This window comes from Globicephala melas, chromosome 10 (assembly GCF_963455315.2).
Source record: "Globicephala melas chromosome 10, mGloMel1.2, whole genome shotgun sequence".
NCBI classification, from domain to species: Eukaryota; Metazoa; Chordata; class Mammalia; order Artiodactyla; family Delphinidae; genus Globicephala; species Globicephala melas.
The window spans coordinates 6,003,909-6,026,536 of record NC_083323.1 but is presented as its reverse complement, the minus strand read 5'-3'; the positions used below and the strand labels follow the sequence as shown (position 1 = coordinate 6,026,536).

General features: G+C 54.7%; 2 protein-coding genes across 5 annotated transcripts in view; one reads left to right on the top strand and one right to left on the bottom strand.

Moving 5' to 3' along the window:
- BIK (BCL2 interacting killer) overlaps positions 1–9,915 on the top strand; it is a 16,055-nt gene extending 6,140 nt beyond the window's left edge. Inside the window, exons 2-6 of one of the 4 annotated variants that reach the window (XR_009565634.1) lie at positions 289–384; positions 6,463–6,612; positions 7,848–7,955; positions 8,172–8,790; positions 9,399–9,915. Coding sequence is in view for 2 of the 4 variants with exons in the window: in XM_060306952.1 (XP_060162935.1) it covers positions 6,470–6,612; positions 7,848–7,955; positions 8,691–8,790; positions 9,399–9,479 (432 nt within the window). In the remaining 2 variants the exon portion in view is untranslated. Of the gene's footprint in view, positions 1–288; positions 385–6,462; positions 6,613–7,847; positions 8,791–9,030; positions 9,251–9,398 lie in introns of those variants that run through there. The other 3 variants (XM_060306952.1, XM_060306953.1, XR_011377787.1) reach the window with 3 other exon arrangements.
- Positions 9,312–22,628, bottom strand: MCAT (malonyl-CoA-acyl carrier protein transacylase). The gene is made up of 4 exons (XM_030855714.2): positions 22,176–22,628; positions 20,901–20,988; positions 18,116–18,333; positions 9,312–15,121 (listed from the first exon to the last, which is right to left on the bottom strand). The coding sequence occupies exons 1-4, from the start codon at positions 22,593–22,595 to the stop codon at positions 14,702–14,704; spliced, it is 1,146 nt and encodes a 381-aa protein (XP_030711574.1). The 5' UTR covers positions 22,596–22,628; the 3' UTR covers positions 9,312–14,701.

The following is a 22,628-nucleotide window of genomic DNA, read 5'->3' as shown; positions in this document are numbered from 1 at the left end:
CCAGAGTGGGCAGCCTTTGCCTGAGGCCACCCCAGCCTCTTGCTCGGTGGCTGGCAGTGTTTGCGCCTGGTCCCAGGTGGCTCAGGCCAGCACCTGTGCTGGGGTTCCAGGTGGAAGGAGGGCTCCGGTGCTGCTGCGGCAGTAGGACTTGAGGGGGGTCCCGTCCAAGCTGCAGCTTTCTAACTCCTGCCCGCCCCACAGGTGAATTTCCAACCTTCTGCTTGAGATAACCTTCCCCTCTCCTTTCTTTCCTCTCCCTCCTTTCTTCCCTCTCTCCTTGTCCCCCAGGTATTTCTCCTTCACTTAAGGGAAGTGAGCCCCACCCACGTCAGACCAGCTGCTTGGGACGTCTGCAGGTTCATAAGTCTGGACCTCTCCTGCCAGGTGGGGAGGGAGCGGTGGTGCAGGGGCGGGGAGTGGGGCTGGGAGGGGTTGGATGCCTGATTCCTGAAACAGACCTTTAAGACAAACATCAGTATCTGAGACCGCAAATTAAAGCTACGAACTTGAAACAGTTGCTTTTGCTTTATTTTCTGAATCAGTGATACCAGCATATGTTCAGGAAGAGGAAAACATTTATAGTAAAAATTCAGTCTCCTTCCTACCTTTGTCCCAGAGAGGCCCCTTCCCCTCTTTACTAATCGCCTTTCTCCTTCAGGAGATGCACTCACGCAGGTGGAGGTGTTTGTCTTTTCTTCTTACCCCTGTGGCAGCACAGTTAAGTCGTGCCCCCTGCTGTGTGCATGCACCTTCAGGATCTTGGCCCAGCAAGATCCTGCCAGGTACAGGCCGGCCTCACTGGAGGACACATTTCCAGAAATTAAAGGGTTGTGTGCATTTGTGACTTTGGTAGAGACTGTCAAACTGGCCCCCAGAGAAGTAGGGGCTAGCTGTTTCCCGTTCCCTTCTGGGTCTGTTGATTTCTTAACCAGCTGTGGAGCCCCTGCTAGGTGGCAGAAAATGGGCAACAGTGGTATCTTTTATTCCTCTGAACAGTCCTGGAGGCTGTGCCGCTTCTGTGCTGGAGAGCCCTCTCTGGTTCTGGTCACACAGCCGTGGCAGAGCTGGGACTGGAAGCTGGGTCTGTCTTGCTGAGGTCAGGGCTTTTCCACTTGATGCTTTGAGCATTGGGTGCTCTGTAAGCCAGGGCATTGCCCTGCTCATGGAGGGGGCGGGAAGCCCCAAAGGAAAAGACTGGGGACCAGGGCTTTCCAGCTGGATCCACCCAGCAGCCACTGGCCTGGCACCCAGGACTGCATTTACCAGATGGCTCTGATGTGGTCCCAGAGGGGTCATCACCTGTTCCTGCTTTGCTGCAAGGCCTGCAGGGACAGGGGGAAGGCTGGGCTTCGGGCAACTGAGGGTCCCCCCTCCAAAGAGGGGGCAGCTGTTCCCATCTCAGTGTGTGTGTGGAAGAGACACAGCCAGTGACACTGCAGGCTGGCTGGTCCAGAGCCTGCCCTCCCTTCCAAGCCCTGCAGGTGTCCTCATGGCTGTGGGGACAGCAGTTTGCATCTGGAGCTCTGGAGGAAGATGGGTTTCCACTGAGTGTGCAGGAGGGTATGTGTGGGCTGCAGCCTGGGTGGGTGTGCCTTCCTTTCACCAAAGAAGGGTTTTAAACTACTCATTTGCAAATATGCTGGAAAAAAATAGATGCTTGAAACCAGTCCAGGCTCCTGGATCTGCAGCTGCAGTGACCTCAGTACTTGGCTTTGTTTAGTCATTCGACAAGCATTTATCTGCTCTGTGTTGTGTGCCAGGAAGCAGAGATTAACAGTAAGGGCAGCTTCTTTTTACGTGTTTTTTTTTTTTTTTTTTTTGGCCACACCATGTGGCTTGCGGTATCTTAGTTCCCCCACCAGGGATCGAACCCGGGCCCCCTGCAGAGGAAGCTCGGGAGTCCTAACCACTGGACCTCCAGGGAAGTCCCAGCTTCTGTTTGTCCCCCGTGAAATGGCTATTGCTAGTGTCCTCATTGAGGAGTGAGTAAGCTTGGCACAGAGGTTGACTTACCCAAGGACACCCAGCAGGGACCAACAGGGATGTCAAAAGGAGACTGAGGATGGCCAGTGGCACTGCCCAGGCAAAGACTAGAGGCTTGGCACGTCTGGGTACGTGCTCTGTAGTGTGGTGGGAACCAGGTCCAGGATTGGGGTGGCAGGGCTAAGGCGACCAGGGGGAGAAGAGGGCCCTGGTAATGGTGTAGCATGTCTCCCGAGGGGACTGGGGAGCTAAGAGGGGGTGGCAGGGTCAGATTTGAGGCTGCTGAGTGGAGATCAGATCGGAGACCCCAGCAGGAGCAGGGCCAGACAGGAGGGACCGGCCCTGGGCCTCCACTGGGGTGATGCGGTAGCTGGGAGGGACCAGAGCTGGCAGGCTGCCGTAGGGACCCTGCCCCCAGCCCTCTGGCCACACTGTTCTCTCGCTCAGATCTAGAGGCCCAAGGACAGCCTAGGCCTGACTGCTGATTCTCCTCCATTGATACCAGCCAGAACCTTTGCATTGGCTAGAAGCAAGAGGGCAGAGGACTTGGATTCAATCTTCACTTCTCTGACTTAGATACGGGATTAAGTGGGGAGCATTTTAGAGTTAATCCATGTACAGGGAGGGCTTAAATCACTGCCTGACAATAGTAGATACCCAGACATGAGCCAGAATTATAAGACAATTAGTGCTTGTTCTTGCCTGGAAGAGGAACCCTATTATCTTGGGACCATTATCCCCATTTAACAGATAAGGAAATTGAGGGTCTGGCCCAAGATCTCACTGCAGGCGAGTGGGTGGGTTAGGACGTTAACCCAAGATCCCCCCACCTGTCCTGGAGCATCCGTGCAGGGCTCAGATGATGAGCAAGGGAAGAAGAGAGTCTGGTGTCTTTGTTCTCTTCCCAGGCCAGCCCAAGAGAGGTCCGGAGGGGTCTGGGGACCCACATGAAGGTGCAGACGTGGGTCCTGCCCCCAAACAGTTCAGTCTGGTTGGGGAGGCACCACTCCGTTGCTCAGCCATCCGTGGAGCTGGTCAGACACAGCACAGGCCTCACCCCCAGCCTGGCCAAGCTGCCAGTAGCCACTGTCCCTGGTCAGGCACCTGCCTGGTAGGGCCCCTCATCCCATTTGGTACACAAGGTGCCCGGGATTCTAGGCATCTACTGGGGACGAGGGATATTGAGAAGGTGGGTCAAGGTGAGGTTCAGGCCATGTGCCCAGTGAAGTCCCCTTGTGACCCCTTGGGAAGGGGTGTCCACGGGACCATAAGCCATCCCTGGGAAGAGAAGAGCCCTGTGCTCAGGGGGCTGGGGAGGGGGGGAGGGGTGAGGGATCAGGGAGACTGATGCAAATGACGTCATCTCCCTGATGGGGTAGCTTTCCCTGGAAAATAGCCATTTGCATAGACACCCTGGGGCCTGGGGCCTGGGGCCTGAAGGCAGCAAGAGCTCCTGGTCCCAATTCCTGAAATGCCAGCCTAACACAAGGTCAAGTTCACAGGGCTTACAACCTGTGCAGTGTTAAAACCTGTCTCCATTTATCTGGGTCTTTTTTTTTTTTTTGCGGTATGCGGGCCTCTCACTGTTGTGGCCTCTCCCGTTGCGGAGCACAGGCTCCGGAAGCGCAGGCTCAGCGGCCATGGCTCACGGGCCCAGACGCTCCACGGCATGTGGGATCTTCCCAGACCGGGGCACGAACCCGTGTCCCCTGCATCGGCAGGCGGACTCTCAACCACTGCGCCACCAGGGAAGCCCTATCTGGGTCTTTTAAGTCCGTTAATGGAATTTAAAATTTTTGTCCATAAAGATTTTAAGCATCCTTTCTTAAATTCATTCCTGATCAAAACCCTTATATTTCTGTAGATGTATTTATTGTCTATAATATTTTCTAGTTGCCTTGTAGGAATGCTGTTTTTTGTATGTTGATCTAGCTTGTTAAGACTCATTTACAGTTTTCTTAAGGTAAACCTAACTTAGTTGAGCCCACCCCGCCCCAAAGTGGTGTCCATGCACCGCCCCAACCCCGCGGGGGTCCGGGGCCTGGGAGTAGGATTTGTGACCTTGGTTCAGCCTCCCCTAATCAAAAGGGGAAGGGATGAAAGTCACCCCTGGCTACAGAAGTGGCTTCAAACCATACTAGTTTTGTCGTCTGCTTTTTCCTCAAGGATGGCCGGTGGATCTAGATTCACCTCATGGCTTTTCACCGATACCCAGCAGTCTCTAGAACAAACGTGTGAAGATTTAGGCACCCGGAGTGGTACCTCTGCTGGGTGTGGGGTCTTAGGAAAGTCCCCGTGACCCTCCCTGCTGGTTTGGGGGAGTCGCTGGGTCAGGCCCTCTTAATACTTTGCCTGCAGGTGCCCTCAGCAGGTGGCAGCACCCTTCCCCCAGCCCTGCCGGGGGCCACCCTCCCTCCACCCACCAGATCTGACCTGACAGCTCCTTTCAGCCCACAGGGGAAGGGGCTGTCCTGACAGGTGCGGGTGGCATATGTCAGGCCGGGGCTCTTTTGTGGCCTTTGTGGCTGTGTTTACACGTCTGGTCTCTCCAGCCCCAGCTCCTGCGGACCTGCCTTTCACACTGAGCTTGCATCTGAACAGATGTAAAACTGTTTCCCTCTCAGGAAACTGAAACAGCCATCTCTCTTTGATACAGATTCTGGGCATTTATTCTCTCTGGAACAATGCTGTCCTTATGTGGTTTTCTTTCTCAAAGGCCAGAGTGCCCCAGACCCCCCAGATACCTGTCTGCGCCCTTGATGACATCATGTCCATCTCTGCATGCAGTTTGGATGCACTGTGGAGAATAACTTGTCTAGACTTGCCCCGAGACACCTGGAGGACCCAGGAACCTTAACCTGTGTGCCCACGAGCCCCTGCCCTGTCTTTCTTTGCATTTCCAGCCGTCACCCTTTAATGCTGAAAGCACGTGGTAAGCGCACGCGTGCTTGTTTAGCTCCGTGTCTCTGTGCCCGTGCACGTCCTGCCTGCAGTCCACTTCAGGGATGAACGCTGGCCCACTCTGGCCTGGGGAGCAGGAGACTTGGGTGTAAGCCCATTAGTTATTAATACAATTAATTTTTTTTGGCCGTGCCCCGCGGCACGTGGGATCTTAGTTCCCCGACCAGGGATCGAACCCGTGCCCCCTGCAGTGGAAGCGGGGAATCCTAACCACTGGACTGCCAGGGAATTCCCTACAATTTATTATTATTATAAGAATAATGGACTGAAGTACAGAGGTCATAACAGTGCCTGTTCCCCCCGTGTTCCAGGCTCTGCTCAAAGTACTTAAAGGAGACTCCTTCATTCCCCAACAGCCCAGTGTGTGTGGGGGTACCTTACAGATGAGAAAACTGTGACATCACCCAGCTGCTGAGTGGAAGAGCTGGGATTTGAACTCAGGCCCTTTGGTTCTTCATTCACTATATTCCGGACTGAAGGCTGTTTGATACAGTGTGGGGTAGATTCTGGTGAACACGGTCACAGGCCTCACCGGCTATCACAAGCGATGATGTGAACATGTAAACACAGCTGCCCAGGCTGTGTCTGCTCCCTTTCGGCCCCCATGTCAGACTTCTGAGACCTCATTGACCAGAACTGGGTGACATGCCCACCACTAGCTGCAAGGCATGCCGGGAAAGTGAGAACAGGAGTGTCAGCCTTAGATGAACACAGATCAGGGCCACCCCCAAAACTAGTTCTATTAGCAAGGAGCCAGGGGAGTGGAGAGGTGAGACATCAAGCGAAGAAAGGAGGTTATAAAATACTATGTAAGGAGTGATCCCTTTTTTTTTCTTTTAGGTTCTCATTAGTTATCTACTTTATACACAGTAGTGTATATATGTCAATCCCAATCTCCCAATTCGTTCTGCCCCGCTCCCTGCCCCAGGAGTGATCCCATTTTTGAAAATATGTGTGCTGCGAATGTGTTTAGAAACTGGCAATATCCCTCTGGGAGTTGGGATTGTGGGTGACTTTTCCTCGTGTAGCTTGCATTTGCTTTTTCTGCTCGAGGGGCGTAGCAATTGGAAGCTGGCAGAACCCAACGAATTGGCTCTCCTGCTGGAGCCCAGCCTTAGGCCACTGTGACACCAGACACTTGGGTTTTTTAGTTTGACTACAGGCCTCTTGGGGGCCCGTATTAGAAACATACGTTTGTAGTCTGATTTGCTCTTTTTTTTTTTGGCCGTGCCCCACGGCTTTCCGGATCTTAGTTCCCCGACCAAGTCCTAACCACTGGACCGCCAGGGAATTCCCTGATTCTCTTTTCACAAAAAAAAAAAGAGAAAAAGGCAAGGGCGCTTATGAGTCTTCTCCAAATCCCTGAGGGGTGTATGACAGAACAGAGAGGCACGGTGACTTGCCCAGAGGCACACAGCAAGCATACACAGCAGGATTCACGCCGGGGAAGCTAGGGTAGAGGTAAGGTGACTAGTGAGTGACACCCCAAAGCATCCAGTCTACTTCTTTTTTCTCCAGAGAAGAAATGTATCAAGCAAGACCCCTCTCTAGGAACCTCTTTTTGTACACCTTCCTGCAAAACCATGGCCCTGGCTTCCTGGATGACCAACGTGAGGGGCTACCCGGCGTGACCAATATCTTGGAGTTCCACCCTGTCTCCCCCTACAGGTAGGTCCCAATTGCCTCTGGGCCCTGCCCATCCCCATTCCTGGTCAGTGACCGTGGCCGGGTGGTTAGCAGAGCCTTCTGGGTTCTCCAGACAGGGCTGCAGAGTGGAAATTCCCTGGGCGTGGTCACGCAGGCAGGTGCCCTGGGTAAGGCAGCTGTGCTCTGACAGCAGCTCACAGAGGGGCCCCTCAGAGCACCCAACATATTCATAGTCCCAGGATGGCACTGGCCATCAAAATGACTCAAGCTTGTGGCCTTAAGACAGGGTGCCTCCTGGCCCTCAGGACCACAGTCACCTCAAGGCCTCTTAAGAGATGGATTCAGTTTTAGAAAGTCAGAAGGAGGCCACTTCAGATGCAGACCTGACCTAGTTGTCAGGGCAGCCAGGAAGAGATTGTCCCAGCATCAGCACCAGGGTTCTGGATGCTTCCCCCCGCTTTAGGCCTCAGGAATCGCTTAGCCGTGAGGTCCTGGACTTGGGGTTTGGGACTGGTCGGGACTTTAGGGCTGGAGGGACCTGAAAATCTGCCACCTGCCCTTCCACGCTGCATCTGTAGATGGAGCCCGGGGCAGTGTTGTCCTGACTTGAACCCAACCCACTACCTGATTGCCGGCCAGCCCTCCCTAGCAAACCCCTACCCCAGACTGGGCAGATGGCCAAGGCTAGGCTGGGAGGGGCTCAGGGTCCTGGGAATTCCCAGCCAAGTCACTGGGATGGAATGTGGGCAGCCCGCTGAGACCAGAGCTGAAGCTGGCCCAGGTGCCCGGTGGGCGTGTGCACGGCCCCGCTTCCATCAGGGACTCATTCAGTGAGAATGGGGGGGCCTAGACAGGGGCCAGGTAGCCCCCCCTTTCTGAGAAGGGGTGGTACCATCAGAGGTAATCTCAGGATTGGGGTCCAGGGGACATGTGCCAGGGTCCCTCCCAGGGTTCTCTGGGGCACTCAGTCATCCTGGGAGGGGAAAGGGAAGCTGACTGCTGTCACAGGCTCTCAGTGTCTCCCTGCACTCCCACAAGGGGGGGCGGTGGGCACAGGCTTCTCCTGGGTGGCCCTCTCCCCGGGGTCTAGGACTTGCACTCCAGGGGAGGGGACCCCACGGGCTTCTTCTGAAGCAAAGTGGGAGCCAGAGGAGGGGTGTGTGAAGGTTCCCTGCCCCCGAACCTCGCGACGAACCTGTCGGTCTGGGGCTGTGGGTCACCAGCGCAACAGCTAGCTCCCTGTGGCCTCCCTGCAGTGACGGCCCCCATTACTTGGCCATGCAGCTGGCCTCCATTGCTGACGAGATGGAACTGAGGCTGCTGCTACCCCAGTTCGTCGAGCCCATCCGGATGACCGTGTACAGGTGACGAGCCCCTGCCCGGCCCAGGACCCCCACAGACCAGGGCTGGCCCCCGGTGGCTCCGCTCCTGGGCAGCCCTGAAGCCCGCAGCTCCCCCTTCCCCCGCTGGGTCCCCAGCTCCTGGAGCTGGCCTGGGCCACAGACCCCGGCGCCTTTCTGTCCTCCCCTCATCGAGCCGAGGTAGCCCCTTTCCAGCAGAGCCTTGACTTAAAATGACAGGAATTGCTGAGTGAGCCAAGACGGAGCTCTGTGCCCAGCCGTGTGGGCGGAGCCTTCTGCATGGGACGGGCTCTCGCGTGAGGAGGACTCAGCTTCCGGGAATCGCCGGCTTCCTTGCAGGTTCTCGGAACCTCACAGAATTGCCCAGGTGGGGACAGAGAGACCCTACCACAAAAGACCAGGATGCAAGCTGACACGGTCCCTTGGTCTCCGGGGAGGCAGCCTTCCTCTGAGGAGCCCGGGCCTCTCAGAACACGGCTCCTCCTCCCCTGGACCTGCCTCTGGGCCGGTGGGCAGCAGGGCGTTGCCCTGGGTCCGGCTCCGGGACGCAAGTCCAGACCCCTAGCAGGATGACTACAGGACCACCAACAGCCCATGGAGAGAGGCCTCTCATTGGTGGAGGCGCCCAGGGAAGGGGGATAGGGTGACAGTTGTCACCTCCAGTCAAGGCCGTCTCTGCCCCTGTTCCTGCGTAATGGCCCTGCCCCCCTTTGTCTTACAGCTTGTTTTTCCCTACAGCCACATAGGACTGAGGGACGTTCTTAGAAGTTTTATGGTGGCTTTCACTAACCTCAGGGAGAACAGAAGCCTCTGGAGCTTCCTGACCCTCAGGGACAGGGTAAGCCTTGATTCCATGACCTTGACTTACATTCCTGCCAGTGGTGCCGCTGCTCCACGGGGCATACCCTCTCTGGATGCCACAGTCCGCACCACTCCCTACTACCCGGTCCTGCCTGCTTGCCCCGTTTCTACTGCTGCCTGGTCCCAAAGGCCTCTGGGTTTGAGACTCTGGCTTGTGGACCAGATGCACGAATCCTTGCCTGCTTCCACACCTGAGCCGTGCTTCTCCCTCTGCCAGGAATCGCCTCCATGCGGCAGACTGGTGGCTCACAGCGGCTCCTTGTCCTGAGCAGCTTCCCTGACTGCTCCCCTTCCCTCCCCGCCAGCACAGCAGAACGGCCCCCACACCAGTTCCCGGCAGACAAGGCAGCCCCTGGTGGGCTGGCCTCCGCTCCTGCCGTGTCCTCAGGGCCACTGGCCTCTCCTACCCCTCCTGTGCCCCTCGGCTTTCTGGTCACCTCGCCCCAGACCCCCCCCCCCCCCGCCCCAGTTCTGAGCGGAGCGCTCCCCCGCCCCGCCCTCGCCTGCCTTGTCCCTGCTGGGTGTGGAGCGAGCAGGCCTGTTGCAGGCTGGAGGTCCTCACTCGTCCCCACCTTCATCCCGCAGGTGTCCCCCAGCCCGTGGCCCGAGCTGGCGCTGTCCCTGCTGCTGGTGGTGACGCTCAGCTGGGGGCGCCGCCTCCACTGACCCGCTGCTGGCCCGCGTGGGGTGGGGCTGGCCCCCCGCCCGCTCTGCCACCACCCTGGAGGTGGCCTTGTCGGTTTGGCTGGCTTTTAACTGTTTTCTGTTGCCCCTTTTTTATATTTAAACTCCGAGTGCTGGGACACTGAGGTTCATACTAGTTTTTCCCTTGTTTTTGTAAGAGAAATGAATTTATTTTACCTCTGGGGTCATTACTGGTTAATGACCTGCTCTCCTGGCCCCAGCCTGCTCTGCGGGGGCCTGTCCTGAGGAGGAGCCTCCCTCTCTGGGGTCGGTCAAATAGTGCGCAGCGGGGGGAGTGCTGGCCACACCCCCGTATCCGTGATGCCCGTGGCAAAAAGAATCTGCTGGAATAGATTTCTGTGGGGTGAGGAGAGCTCAATAAAATGTTGGTTTCCAGACAGCCTCTGGTCCTCTCCGGGGGTTTGCAGGGTGGGCTGCATTTTGCCTGTGGGTTGGGGGAGGGCAGGGCGTGCTCCTGGCCACCTGTGCACCCACGTGTACCACACAGCCTCCTGGCTCCTTCCTGCACCTGCAAATGCTGGCGTGTCTGGCCCAACACAAGCTGGTTCATCCCTCCTTGTCATGCCTTAGTGCCTGAAGTCTGCCATTAGGGATTATTTCCTTTAGGCTGTCAGTGCCTCCTGTAAATGGGCTGCCTGCTCTCCCCCCATCTGCTTAGCCAGCGCTTCCTTCTGGAGCAGTGCAGTCTGTGGGGATTCTCGCAGCGGTATGGTGCGGAGAGGGGGCTGGGCAGGGGGCACCAGGGGCAGGATGCCAGGCCTCCCACCCTGCGGGCTCGGCCCACCCCAGACCTGGACCCAGTGCTGTTTCTAGATCCTGCCAGGCCATTTTGCCTCTCCCCGCCCCCAGTCCCCTACCTCATGCCAACCGTGGGCTGGGGTGAGCCACCTTCTTCCAGCTCCCCCACCCACATTCCACTCCCCCAACCCAGCACCTCCTGCAGCCTCGTCTTCCTGCCCCCTCCTGAGCCCAGGGCTGGGGAGCCTTCCCTGCCCTCCACTCAGCCCCGGAGCTGATCCAGCAGATGCAGCTGCCTCTCCACCTTCCAGCCAGGCTGGTCAGACCCTGCCCCACTCCAGACCCCGCAGGAGATGCATCCTGCCCACTCCCCCAGCACCTTCCAATCCTCATGACTGAAGGGACCACGCGGCTCCCAGGCCTTATGCCACAGCTCCCCAACGTCTGGCCCTTCGCAGCTTTAAGGCCTAACTTCACTCCCTTTCCTGTGTAAGGTGTCACTATGTCAGGCCCTCAGAACCTCACAGGGTGAGCCCAGAATCTCCCAATTCCCAGGCAATTGCTCAGATGCCCCATCTGTGGCAGGCTGTTTCATCTGGAAAGGTCACTTTCTATCCCAGACAAGTACCCCATCCCCACCAAGCTTATAGACCTGGAAGTGATCCCAGGCCTCACCCTGTGTGGGTGTACTAACTCCAAGGCCCGGGCACCCACTGTAGAATCAGAGTGGCCAAGGATGTGGCAAGGCTAAAGCCAGAGGTACCTCTTCCAGGAAGTCCTCCCTGACCACCCAGCTTGCTCCATCCTGAGCTCTCAGGACAAACTGCCCACCCAACCATGTACCCACGTGGTTGCGGCCAGGGTTGCCTGTGGCTTCTCCAGGAGTGTGGGGCTCCTCAGGGAAGAGACAGACTGGAAACACTACATGGGGCCCCCAGGTGGCAGCTGATGCTGGCTGGGCAGTGGCCTCTCCCTGCAGGAGCCTGGGGATACATTCCCCAGGGTCATCCTGTCCTGGGGTTTGCAACATTCTTCCCACCCATGGGTATCAGGAGCCCCCACTGTTCTACATCAGCTCTGGGGCAGGTTCTGGGGATGTGAAGACAGCATGGGTGCCTGCCTCAGATCTCACACTCATTTTAGGGAAGGAAAAAATGCACATAAATCAGCCAAGAGTATTGTCGGATGTGTTCTGAGGGCCCCAAAGGACAGAGAAAATGACGGGGCCTGCGGTGGGTGAGAAAGTCCTCTCTGAGGAGGGGCTGGGGGATCCGGACTGCAGTACAAAGGCCCTGGGCTGGGAGACAGGCCTGGGCATGGAGGCAGACTGGCCAGCTCGGGGCAGCGTCTGACCCACTGTGTCTCCCAGTTCACACAACCCTGGGGCCTTGCTAGCTTGCTACAACTTTAGCTCCCACGCGGTGCTCGACCTCCTGAGCAGATGCGGTTCTGGCCGTTTGGGCCAGCACTTCACTCTCATCTGCTCCAGACAAGCCCACCCGACTAGGGGCAAACTGAGGCCCAGAGGTAGGGGACTTGACCAAGGGGACCCAGGCTTCCGTCACACCAGGGTCCTCCCACCCCAATCAGATTGGGATCCAGTCAAACCCGCTCCGGCTGCTCCACATGGCAGTTTCCACAGTAGCGGAAAGACGCTCAGCCCTTAGGAGCTGAGAGTGGCTTCAGTCTGAGTCAACAGCAGTACCAGAAAGCACTCTCCAGTCCCTAAAAGGAAGAGCCAGAGGCCTGTCCCTCTCAGGCAGAGGGCAGGGGCCACCCACTGGCCTCATGATTCCTAGAGAATTTCCACACAATGCCCCCCGACCTCCTGCAGCAGTTCTGTGGCAGGCCCCGGGGCACTGCCGCACGCAGTGGACACACAGACCACGGGAGGGGAGCGGTGCCCAGTTCCAGGTAGACCTGGGGAGTCAAGTGGCTGGAAAGAAGCAGGCCAAGGTTCTCCACGGACATGGAACCAGAGATGTGGTGGCAGGTGCGAGTCCCAGCTCCTGCGGACCGAGGACAGCACTGGTGTCTTCCCCAAGGGCACAGGAACTGTCCAAGGTCCTGCCAAGGAACAGGCTGTAGGGTCCACCATGGCCCCCAGGCCCTCACCCTAGGACTCCTCCCAAAGCTCCCTTCACAATCCCCCGCCTCTGTCACTTGTCCAGATTCAGGGTCAGCAGGGGCAGGGCAAGGGCCTGCCCACCCAACCCTCCAGGGCTCCTGAAGTAGAGATGCAGCCCTGCCCACCTGCGTCCCTGAGTTCCCTCCTACTGGGCAGCCCTTGAGGCAAAGAGCTATGTCCAGAGGAGCAGTAAGGCCTGCAGACCGGCCCTCCACCGCTCCTCCGGCTCCCTTGCGTGGGGCTGTACCCAGAGCTGCCCGCAGACGAGCCAGACACCCACAGCCTGGGCCGTGCAGGGAGCTTGCTTTCTCAGAGCTCTCAGCAAAGGGGATTCCAACAGCCTCAGCATTGTTCAAAAACAATAACAAAGTTCTCTGTGAAGGTTTGAAATTTTCTAAAACTAAGTTTGAAGAAATATAATAGTTCTTTCTTCATTGTGCTCCAAAGAGCACGCAAACCCAGGCCCTGCTGAAAATTGGGTTATGTGGCAATATATGCAGTGGTTCTCAGCGTGGAAGGGCTGTGGGAACGTGTGGGCATGTTTGGGGTCACAATGCCCGGAAATGCTACTGGCATGTAATGGCTAGGGGCCAGGACAGCTGCCCACAAGCGCGGGACAGTCCCATACAATGAAGACCAGTTCTGCTCAAAGGCCAACAGGGCCCCAGGTGAGAAACACAGAACTAAAAATGAGAAACCCTTAGGAGTTTGGGGTTTGAGTTTGAATCACTTTGCTGTACACCAGAAACTGACACAACACTGTAAATCAACTAGACTGCAATTAAAAAAGAGAAACCCTACCCAGGGTTTGACATGTGCCTACACAACAGCAACATTTAAAGACAAGCTCAGGGGACTTCCCTGGTGGTCCAGTGGTTAAGAGTTCCCCTTCCAATGCACGGGGTGCAGGTTCAATCCCTGGTCCGGGAGCTAAGATCCCACGTGCCTCGAGGCCAAAAAACCAAAGCAAAACAGAAGCAATAAAGACTTTAAAAATGGTCCACATCAAAAAAACATAAAAAAGGGCTTCCCTGGAGGCGCAGTGGTTAAGAGTCTGCCTGCCAATGCAGGGGACATGGGTTCAAGCGCTGGTCCGGGAAGATCCCACATGCCGCAGAGCAACGAAGCCCGTGTGCCACAGCTACTGAGCCTGCGCTCTAGAGCCCACAAGCCACAACTACTGAGCCCGTGAGCTGCAACTACTGAAGCCCGCATGCCTAGAGCCCGCATTCCACGAGAGAAGCCCGCGCACCGCAATGAAGAGTAGCCCCTGCTCGCCGCAACTAGAGAAAGCCCACGTGCGGCAACGAAGACCCAACGCAGCCAAAAATAAAAAATAAATTAAAAAACAAGCTCAGGGGTTTCATTCCCAATATGGTTTTCCTACTATTGCTGAATAATGAAAAAAATCCCCCAAGAAGTTTAGAATGACTCGTATTTAATATTGATATTAGGAGCAGAGAGTCTGCGCCCTGCTCCTGGTGTGGAGCAGCTGAGGACAAGCTCTGCGGGTGGGCCTGAGCCGAACCAGGCCCCGGGCACACAGCAGGCACTCCACGACTGCAGTCTAAAGGGATGACTGGGGGTGGGGGAGGAAACAGGGCCCTCAGCTGCCCTCCCCGCACCAGTCCCGCCTTGCTAAAGGACCCTCTTCCCTACCAAGGCAGAGGCCACTCACTCCCTGGCATACAGCAGGCACTCAATACTTTCTGTGCGGTAAGTAAACAGATGGGGCCCTGGGTCTCCCAACTGTTGAGTGAAGGGGTGGACAGATGGCTGCCAAAGCCCACTGGGTCCTAAAGCCCTTCAACCTCAGTGACGAAGGAGCTAAGGCTTTGGCCGTGTGTGGCCCGAGGATGCTGGGGCAGCAGAGGAGCCCGTCTGCCACTGGTCAGCCTTGTGGCCATGCCACCTGCCCACGGCACCCACACGGCAGCAGGCCAGGCCTTCCCAGTCCTCAGAACACACCTGCCAGCCAGGTCGTTCCCGCCCCTTGTCCAGAGGAGCCCCTGAGCCCCCGAGAGGCGGAGGGGCCTGCTCAAGAGGCAGGGCAGGAACTCACCAGTCTTCACAGAACCGTCACGGCTGCATCTCTCCCCGGCACTCGAACGTGTTTCAAGGGGGGAGAAATGGACAGTGTCATGTAAAGAAATACTCGTTTTCAGTGCTTTCTATGTGGCGCTCAAAGCACTCTGCAAACAATCCCTCCCGATCACGTGCAGGCGGCGGCCTGGCTGGGCTCTGCCCACTGGAGCCCCTTCGGCCTCCTCAGCCACGCGCCCTCCACGCCAAGGTCCGCGGGAGGCCCCTACAGGTTCTAGTGCAGGTCCTCGTCAGCCTCCTGCACCTCCACGTGACTGTAGGACCTCCAGGCCTGCAGGTTACAGCTCTTCAGGATGGTTCCCAGCTGCTTCCCAGGTCCTACTTCAAAAGTTTTGGGGAACTTGGTGCCTTTCTTCCTCTCATATACGGCGTGCATCGTCTGCTCCCACTTCACCGGGGAGACCACCTGCCGGACCAGCAGTTTCCGGATGTGTTCTGGATGCGTGTATCTACTGCCGTTAACGTTTGAGTGGACGGACACCAGAGGCTTCCTGACATCAATTGCCTTTAAAACTTGTGCCAGGGGCTCCAAAGCTGGCTCCATGAGGCTGGTGTGGAAGCCACCGCTAACCGGCAACATCTTGGTGCGTCTGAAGTGATACCTGGAGGAATTCTTCTGGAGAAACTGCAGAGCCTGGAAGCAAAAGAAGGGACGTTGACGTTTAAGCCAAGCAAATCTTAGGGGAAGAAACAGAGAGGCAGTCACCACTGGCTGATGTCACAGTCCTACGTATAGGATCTGCTTATCTCTACACACCAGCACCGGTTATTCCATCCTGCACGGCTGCCAAGTCAGTGTCCCAGAAGCCCTCACCAGCCCGGTGGCCCCAGGCAGCCTCTTTGAACTTCTTTTAGTCCATCCATAAAATGAGCACAATTTCACCTACTTCGTAAGATTGCTGGGAAGTGATCAAATAGGAGGTATCTGATGAATGAAAAAGCAGTATCTAGTAAGTGTCAGTTTTCAATTAGAATTCTGCTACTCTTCATAATTTTTTTAAGCCTGTTTTCTTGTTACTCCATAACCTTCAAGATGAAAATTCACAAGATTCCAGCCTCACTTCACAATCTAAGGTCTGAAACCCCTCATCTGGGCTCCTCTAGAGAAGACAAGAGCTTGATTATAAGGGGCCTCTGGGACTAACAGGCCCCAACTTAGAACCACTTGCAAACATCTTTAGAACAGTATATAGAGACCCTGTGCCCTCGGGACACAGCCCAAGGCCTACCACCCTGACAGCCCTTCACTGGGATCCACCAAAGGCCTTCCCATGCACTAAACCATCTGCCACGTCCCTCCAACCTGACACCATCCACGGCCTGCTCAGAAGCTGGGCCAGCTGCTCCTGACGACTCAAGGTAAGTCGTGGCAGCTGCGTGACCTTGGGCACTTTACCTGTCAGTGCCTTAGTTTCCTCACCTGTAAAATGGCGATAACAACAGTTACGTCACAGGGCTATGAAGAACTATGCTCAGTATACAAACCCTATAGAGGGGCGGTGATTATTAACTTGTTACCAAGCCCATCCATGTCCACCGGAAAAAATACAGCAGGGTCTGGAGTTCCCTGGTGGCCTAGTGGTTAGGATTCCAGGCTTTCACTACTGTGGCCCAGGTTCAATCCCTGATTGAGGAACTGAGATCCTGCAAGCTGTGCGGCACGGCCAAAAAAAAAAAAAAAAAAAAAAAAATACAGCGGGGAAGCTATTTGTGCCCCAAAAGGGGAGGGATGAATATCTCTGGTTGGATGGTGCTCGTTCGTCCCTCTCTGTGGGCCCCGCCCTGCAGGAGCTTAGCCTGCTGCCCAGGCAGGGCCAGTTCAGCCCGAGGCTCATCACGTGTCACTTCCCTCTGCCGTGAGTGAGTCCATCTGTTCCACCCCGAGGCTGCTCAGCCGCCTGAGCCTTGGGGCGAAATCCAAGTGGAGCAGAGCCCAGCACAGCGAACTGTCATGGAGTGTGAACCATGCGTCTGGGAAGCACGGAGGGGTCTGGGCTGTCACTGCAGCAGAGTCTAGCCTGACCTGACTGACCTGGTGCTTCACACCCAATTCCACGCTCCATCCATCCCCACCTCACTGAGGGATGCGCCCCCAGAGCCCCTCTGAACAGGAGACTCTTGGGCTTCACAGCCCAAGCCTTTCCCACCACGCCTGGACACTTCTGATCACCGTCTACGGAGACAGCTGCTCGGGGGCACTTCTGCACCACTGCCACGGTCTCTAAGTGCTTTCCATGGGAAGCCTCTAGATTCATCCAACTCAAGTCCCAGGTCAGGGCCACAGGAGTCAAGGACACAGCCTCGGGGTCCAGAGGCTCCTGTGGCTGGCTCTCAGGCCAGGCATGGGTCTAGCAAAGGGCAAGGAGTTTTTTCACATCCACTGTTGGGAAAGGGACTCACCTGCTCAGAGGACTCTGCCCGCACCTAAGCTCTTTGCTGTAGCACTTCCAACAGCACCAAAAGCCAAACCTGGGAATCCCAGGAATCGCCACCTGCACTGGATGCCCATCTGTCTGGGAGCCTGGGAGACTCCTGCCTTGACTGGGGGGCCCCTCCTGGCCCACTTATGGGCTTCCTTCCAAGGCTATTAACGGGAATAAGCAACCAGCTCCGTGATTCGCTTGGGGCCACCGTAGCTGGTCTTCCCGTCATCTCAGAACTGCCCCAGAGGCTCTCACTGATTCAGAGGAGATACGTAAGGACACCGGCGTACTGGCAAGGCCTTAACAGGGAGATGAACCAGCATGGTCAAGTGGAGGAAACTTGGACTTCAGACGGACGTGGACGGGAGCTCTCACCCTGCCTCCACCACCACTAAGCCCTTGGCCCTCTGCCTCACCTTCCCGGTGTAGAGCTCCCGTCCACAGAGCACAGGACCAGACGGAGGACCGGAGGAGACAAGATGGGGAAGCACCCATCCGGTCTGCACTCAACACTCCCCAGCCAGGCACACGGTACAGAACTGCCCCTTCCGTCAGGCGCTCCTGTCTGCCTGGGATGCCCCTGCTCTTGGCAACCTCATCCTCCAGGCACCGCCTCCTGGCACCCTGGTAGTCAGCCTGACCCTTACTGTGCCCTGAAACCTGGAGTCATCCATTCACAGCCAGCCTTCCTTTGACAGCAGGAACCCCGGCTGATCCGTCCGTGTGTCCTCAGTGCTTGCCACACAGGAGCTGCCCGAGAAAGGATGTCTGGGGCAGCAGTGAGTGGAAGGATGGACCGAAGGAAAGGCTGCAAAAACAGACACCTAAGAAAAAGTAGAGCAGGGCAGAGTAACCCAGCAGGAAACAGCTTCTCTCTCCAAAGAAGCAACTGGATCATAGGCTGTGAGAAGCCCAGAACGTATCACAGGAAGGCCCTGGAGATCATCTGGCCCAGCCCCTTTACTTTCCACGTGGGCTGGAAATTTGCCCAAGGTCTGTACGTGGTGGAGCGGAGACAGTACCCCAGCCTCCTGCCTCTCCCTGCAGTGCTCGCTCCACCACACACCCCCCTGGCCCCCAGATGCCTCCCAAGGACCAGGGCTGGGCAGAGCACCTGTTACGCTCTGTGCGCTCCCAGGTGTGGAATAATTCCAACCTTCTGGACTGGACGGGGGTCTAGGAAGGTTGCTCCCGTGAACACCCACCTCCAGGTGTCCTGAGATCACCCTGCAGTCGGGAAAGAGGTAGCTGGACACCTCGCACACGGGGTTCTCTATGCCCAAAGTCCTGCAGTGCTCCTGGGCCTCCAGACAGGCAAAGGTGAACTTGGACTGAGGCTGGCCGACGACAGACAACATCCCACTGGGGACAGCTTCCGAGGCTTCCTGCATGGCCTCAGCTCGGATTTTCACTGCATACAAACCTACCCAGAGAGAAGTGCATTTGGAAAAATCAAGGCACGTAATGGAGAAGAGAAGCCCAGACCCAAAAAGCAAAGCACAAATTCCACACTGTGTGCTGGAGACCCTGATATTGGTATCCATCACCAGTCTACAAGCCGCAGTTCTACGTATCTGAAACCATACATATATGGTACCACCATCATCAAAAGGCAGGGTGCTGTCCCTGGCACAACCTCAGTGTCCACTGACAGATGGATAAAGAAGACGTGGTACATATATATGATGGAATATTAGTCTAAAAAAGAATGGAATAATGCCACTTGCAGCAACATGGCTGGACCTAGAGATTATCATACTAAGTGAAGTTAGAGAGACAAACACCATGTATCACTTATATGTGGAAAATAAAATACGACACAAACGAACATATCTACGAAACAGAAACAGACTGAGATATAGAGAACAGACTCGTGGCTGCCAAGGGGGAGGGAACGTCGGGGGGGGGGAAGGATTGGGAGTTGGGGATTAGCACATGCAAACTATTATATACAGGATAAACAACAAGGTCCTACTGTAGAGCACAGGGATATACATCCAATATCCTGTGATAAACCATAATGGAAAAGAATATGAAAAAGCATATATGTATAACTGAATCACTTTTCTGTACAGCAGAAATTAGCACAACATTGTAAATCAACTATACTTCAATAAAATTTAAAAACAAAACAAAAAAGAATGGACTGCAATTACTGGACAGCTATCATCCTGGTCCTGGGCCAGACCAAGGAGCGGTTAAGGGACCAATCCAGGGTTTGATGGGACAACGAAGTCTGAGGAACAAACCCTGCACCCTTTCTCTCTAACACACCTTCGTTCACCCGGCACCGTATTATGTCTGTACTGGACTTTTAGCCCTTACACAAGCAGAACTGTGGAGCAAATACATTAAAAGCCTGTGTTAACAGGCAGGAGAGAACCCACAGGAACGTGGAAACCCTCCCAGGCAGGCATTAAATAACTATGCAAATTGTCAAGTGAAAAAACACAGAATGTCAATAATCCTGCAAATTACATACACATAAAACTGCATTTGTATAAAACAGTTTTATTAGGATGTGGAAATATGAAAATTTTTTTCCACTTCCTTGATAATGCTTCCTTCCTATAATGCTTTTTTAAAAAACAATGAGGTGAATTTCACATAAAATATAACCAGTTTCAAGTGTATAATTCAGTGGTATTTGTTTTGTTCATGTTGTACAACCACCAGCTCTAGTTTCAAAACTTTCCATCAGCCCATAAAACACCTCATTTCTCCTTCCCTCCATCCCCGGTAACCTCTAATCTGTTGTCTCTCTGGATTTATGTATTCTGGACATTTCATATAAAAATATGTGATTTTTGTGTCTGGCTCCTTTCACGTAGCATGTTTTTGATGTTCATCCACACTGTAACATCAGTATTTCATTTCTTTTTATGGCTGAATAATATTCCACTGGATGGATCGACTACAATTTGTTTATCCATTCATCTGGTTATGGACATTTGGATCATTCCCACCTTTTGGCTATTATGACTAATGCTGTTATAAACATCTGTGTACAAGTTTTTCTGTGTGGACATATGTTTTCATTTCTTAGGTATAGACCTGTGAGTAGAACTACTGGGTCACATGGTAATTCTATGCTTAACTTGTTTTCCACAATGGCTGCACCACTTTACATTTCACCAACGATGTGTGAGGTTCCTACATCCTTGTCAACACTTACTATTTTCCTCTTTTGGTTTTTAAATTAAAGCCACCCCAGTGGGTATGAAGTGGTACCCCACTGCGGTTTTGATTTGCATTTCCCTAATGATTGGTGATGTTGCACATCTTTTCATGTGCTTATTGGTCCTTCGTATATCTTCTTTGGAGAAATGTCTATTCAAGTCCTTTGTATTTAGCTATAAGCAAAAATGTTTACATGTTTATACACAAAAATCTTAAGAAGTGGAACTGATATGGCTCAAGATCAAACACTGATTTATTCTTTTTTCACTTAATGAGAATCTATTGATGATCTACCACACGACAGGCACTGGAGGTACACGAGTGGACTAAGAATGCACATAAGTAGTGGGAGACACTAAAGCAAGAAGATTTCACAAGACTACAAGAAGAAAGAAATTCCCTGATGAACCCTCCAAGCTTAAAAGGGAATCAAGGTGAAGTCTGGTCCTCAGGTCCCATTGTCACCCCCACCCATGGCTCCCTTCTCTATTACCCCTGGGTAGGTCCAGAATTATTTTTGGTAGTGCCCCTTGTCCTCAGTAAGCCCAGCAAGACAATACCCCATGCATAAAACCGAACCTTGGGACTTCCCTGGTGTTCTAATGGTTAAGAATCCGCCTTCCAATGCAGGGACGTGCGTTCGATCCCTGGTCACAGAACTAAGATCCCACATGCCACAGGGCAACTAAGCCCATGCGCTCTGGAGCCCACGCTCCGCAACGAAAGATCCCCCATGCCACAACTAAGACTCGATGTAGCCAAATAAATAAATATTAAAAAAAAAAAAAAACCAAACCTCTTCCTATGTACCTTCACAAAATTCCATGGCTCCAGCAAACACTAGGGCTGCAAATTCTCCCACACTGAATCCAGCAGCAGCAACACAGTTCTCAATAACCTGCAGTGACACATGCAGAAGAACATGAGGCCAAGTTCTCAGGCGAGTTCAGTCCGGGGCTCTGCACTTTCAAGCTGACAGGGGTTCAGCAGTTCAGTGAGCCAGGTTCTGCTGGCTCCAGCTAGAAGACAACACACAGAAGTGGCCTTGACTATCACTGATCCAGCCCTTTACTGATGAGGAACTTTAACTGGCAAGGCAAGTTAAAGCCTACTCGCGGACTCCTTGGTTGAGCTGTGATGCCAACCCAGGGCTCTGGATTCTCTTGCTTCTGCCCTGGTGCTGCCCCTCAGGCAGATGGAGACAGAGGACGCTAAGTACAGAAGTTAAGAGCATGACCTTCAGAGTCACCTCTGGATTTGATTTTTAGCCTGGGAGAGTTCCCTAACGTCTGCGCCTCAGTTATCTCATCTGTGAAATGGGGAGAGCAGCAGGACCGACCTCACAGGGCTGCTGAGAGAATTACATGGAGATAACACCCCTAAATCGCTCAGCACAGACCTGGCCCAGGACAGGCACTGGATGAATGTTATTATCATGACTCGACATGACCACTTAAACTAATTCCTTTAATATCTCTGAGTCTTCTTTCCTTACCCACTAAGTAACAGTACTTACCTCACAAGGCTGTTGTGAGGATGAAATGGGGGTAAAGTACGAGCTTAACATTTACTGTTGTGATAATAAATATTAATAGCAATCATTTCACAACTTCAAGTGAACTGATACTTTCAGGTATCACCTTCTCAATGACCCTTCCTTTAAGGGTGAAGCTTAATCCTTCTAAAATCATTTAGTAATTAATTAAATGATTAAGGATCATTTAAAATAGCAACCCGGCCCTCCACTCCCTGGCCCCTTTCCCTGCTCTATTCTTCTTTCTGAAACACTTATCTTTAACACACTACGTAATTTACATAGCATATTTATTCTCTATTATCTATCTCCTTGCCCTAACATGCAAGCGCCCCAAGCGCAGGGATCCTTGTTTTGTTTGTTGTAGGCTGTATCCCCTGGGCCTACAACAGTGCCCGGCACGGTGGGAACTCAGTAAGGATCTGCCGAACAGATCAGACGTTGGAGCACGCCGGCCTGGCAGGCTGGAGCCTCGGCTGGACCGCGACCTAGCTGTGAGAGCTCGGGCAGAGCCCATTCTCCCCGGCCTGCCACCGGGCCTCGGGCCTCACCGCGGGCTGCAGGTGATGCAGTTTCTCGACGGCGGCCAGCGAAGCCACGAAAACGGCGGGCTGGCAGTGCACGGTGCGGTCCAGGGCCTCCTGCGGCCCATGCAGGCTCAGCTCCAGCAAGTCGTAGCCCAGCACGCGGTGGGCGGCGGCGTAGAGCTCGCGGACGCGCGGGTAGCGGAGCAGACCGCGGCCCATGCCCACCACCTGGCTGCCCTGGCCGGGGAAGAGCAGCACCGAGCACTGGCCCGGCAACCGCCGCACCGAGGCCTCCCGGGGCCCTTCCACCGCCGCTGTCGCATCTCGCAGCAGCTCCTCCACGTCCACCGCGCCCGGGGGAGGCAGCAGGAAGCTCGAGGCGCCGCGGCGGCAGCGCACGCCCCGGCCCCAGGCCCACGCAGCCCGCGCGACCCGTACGTTCATGCTGAGGAACCGGCCCCACGCGCGTTACCAGGG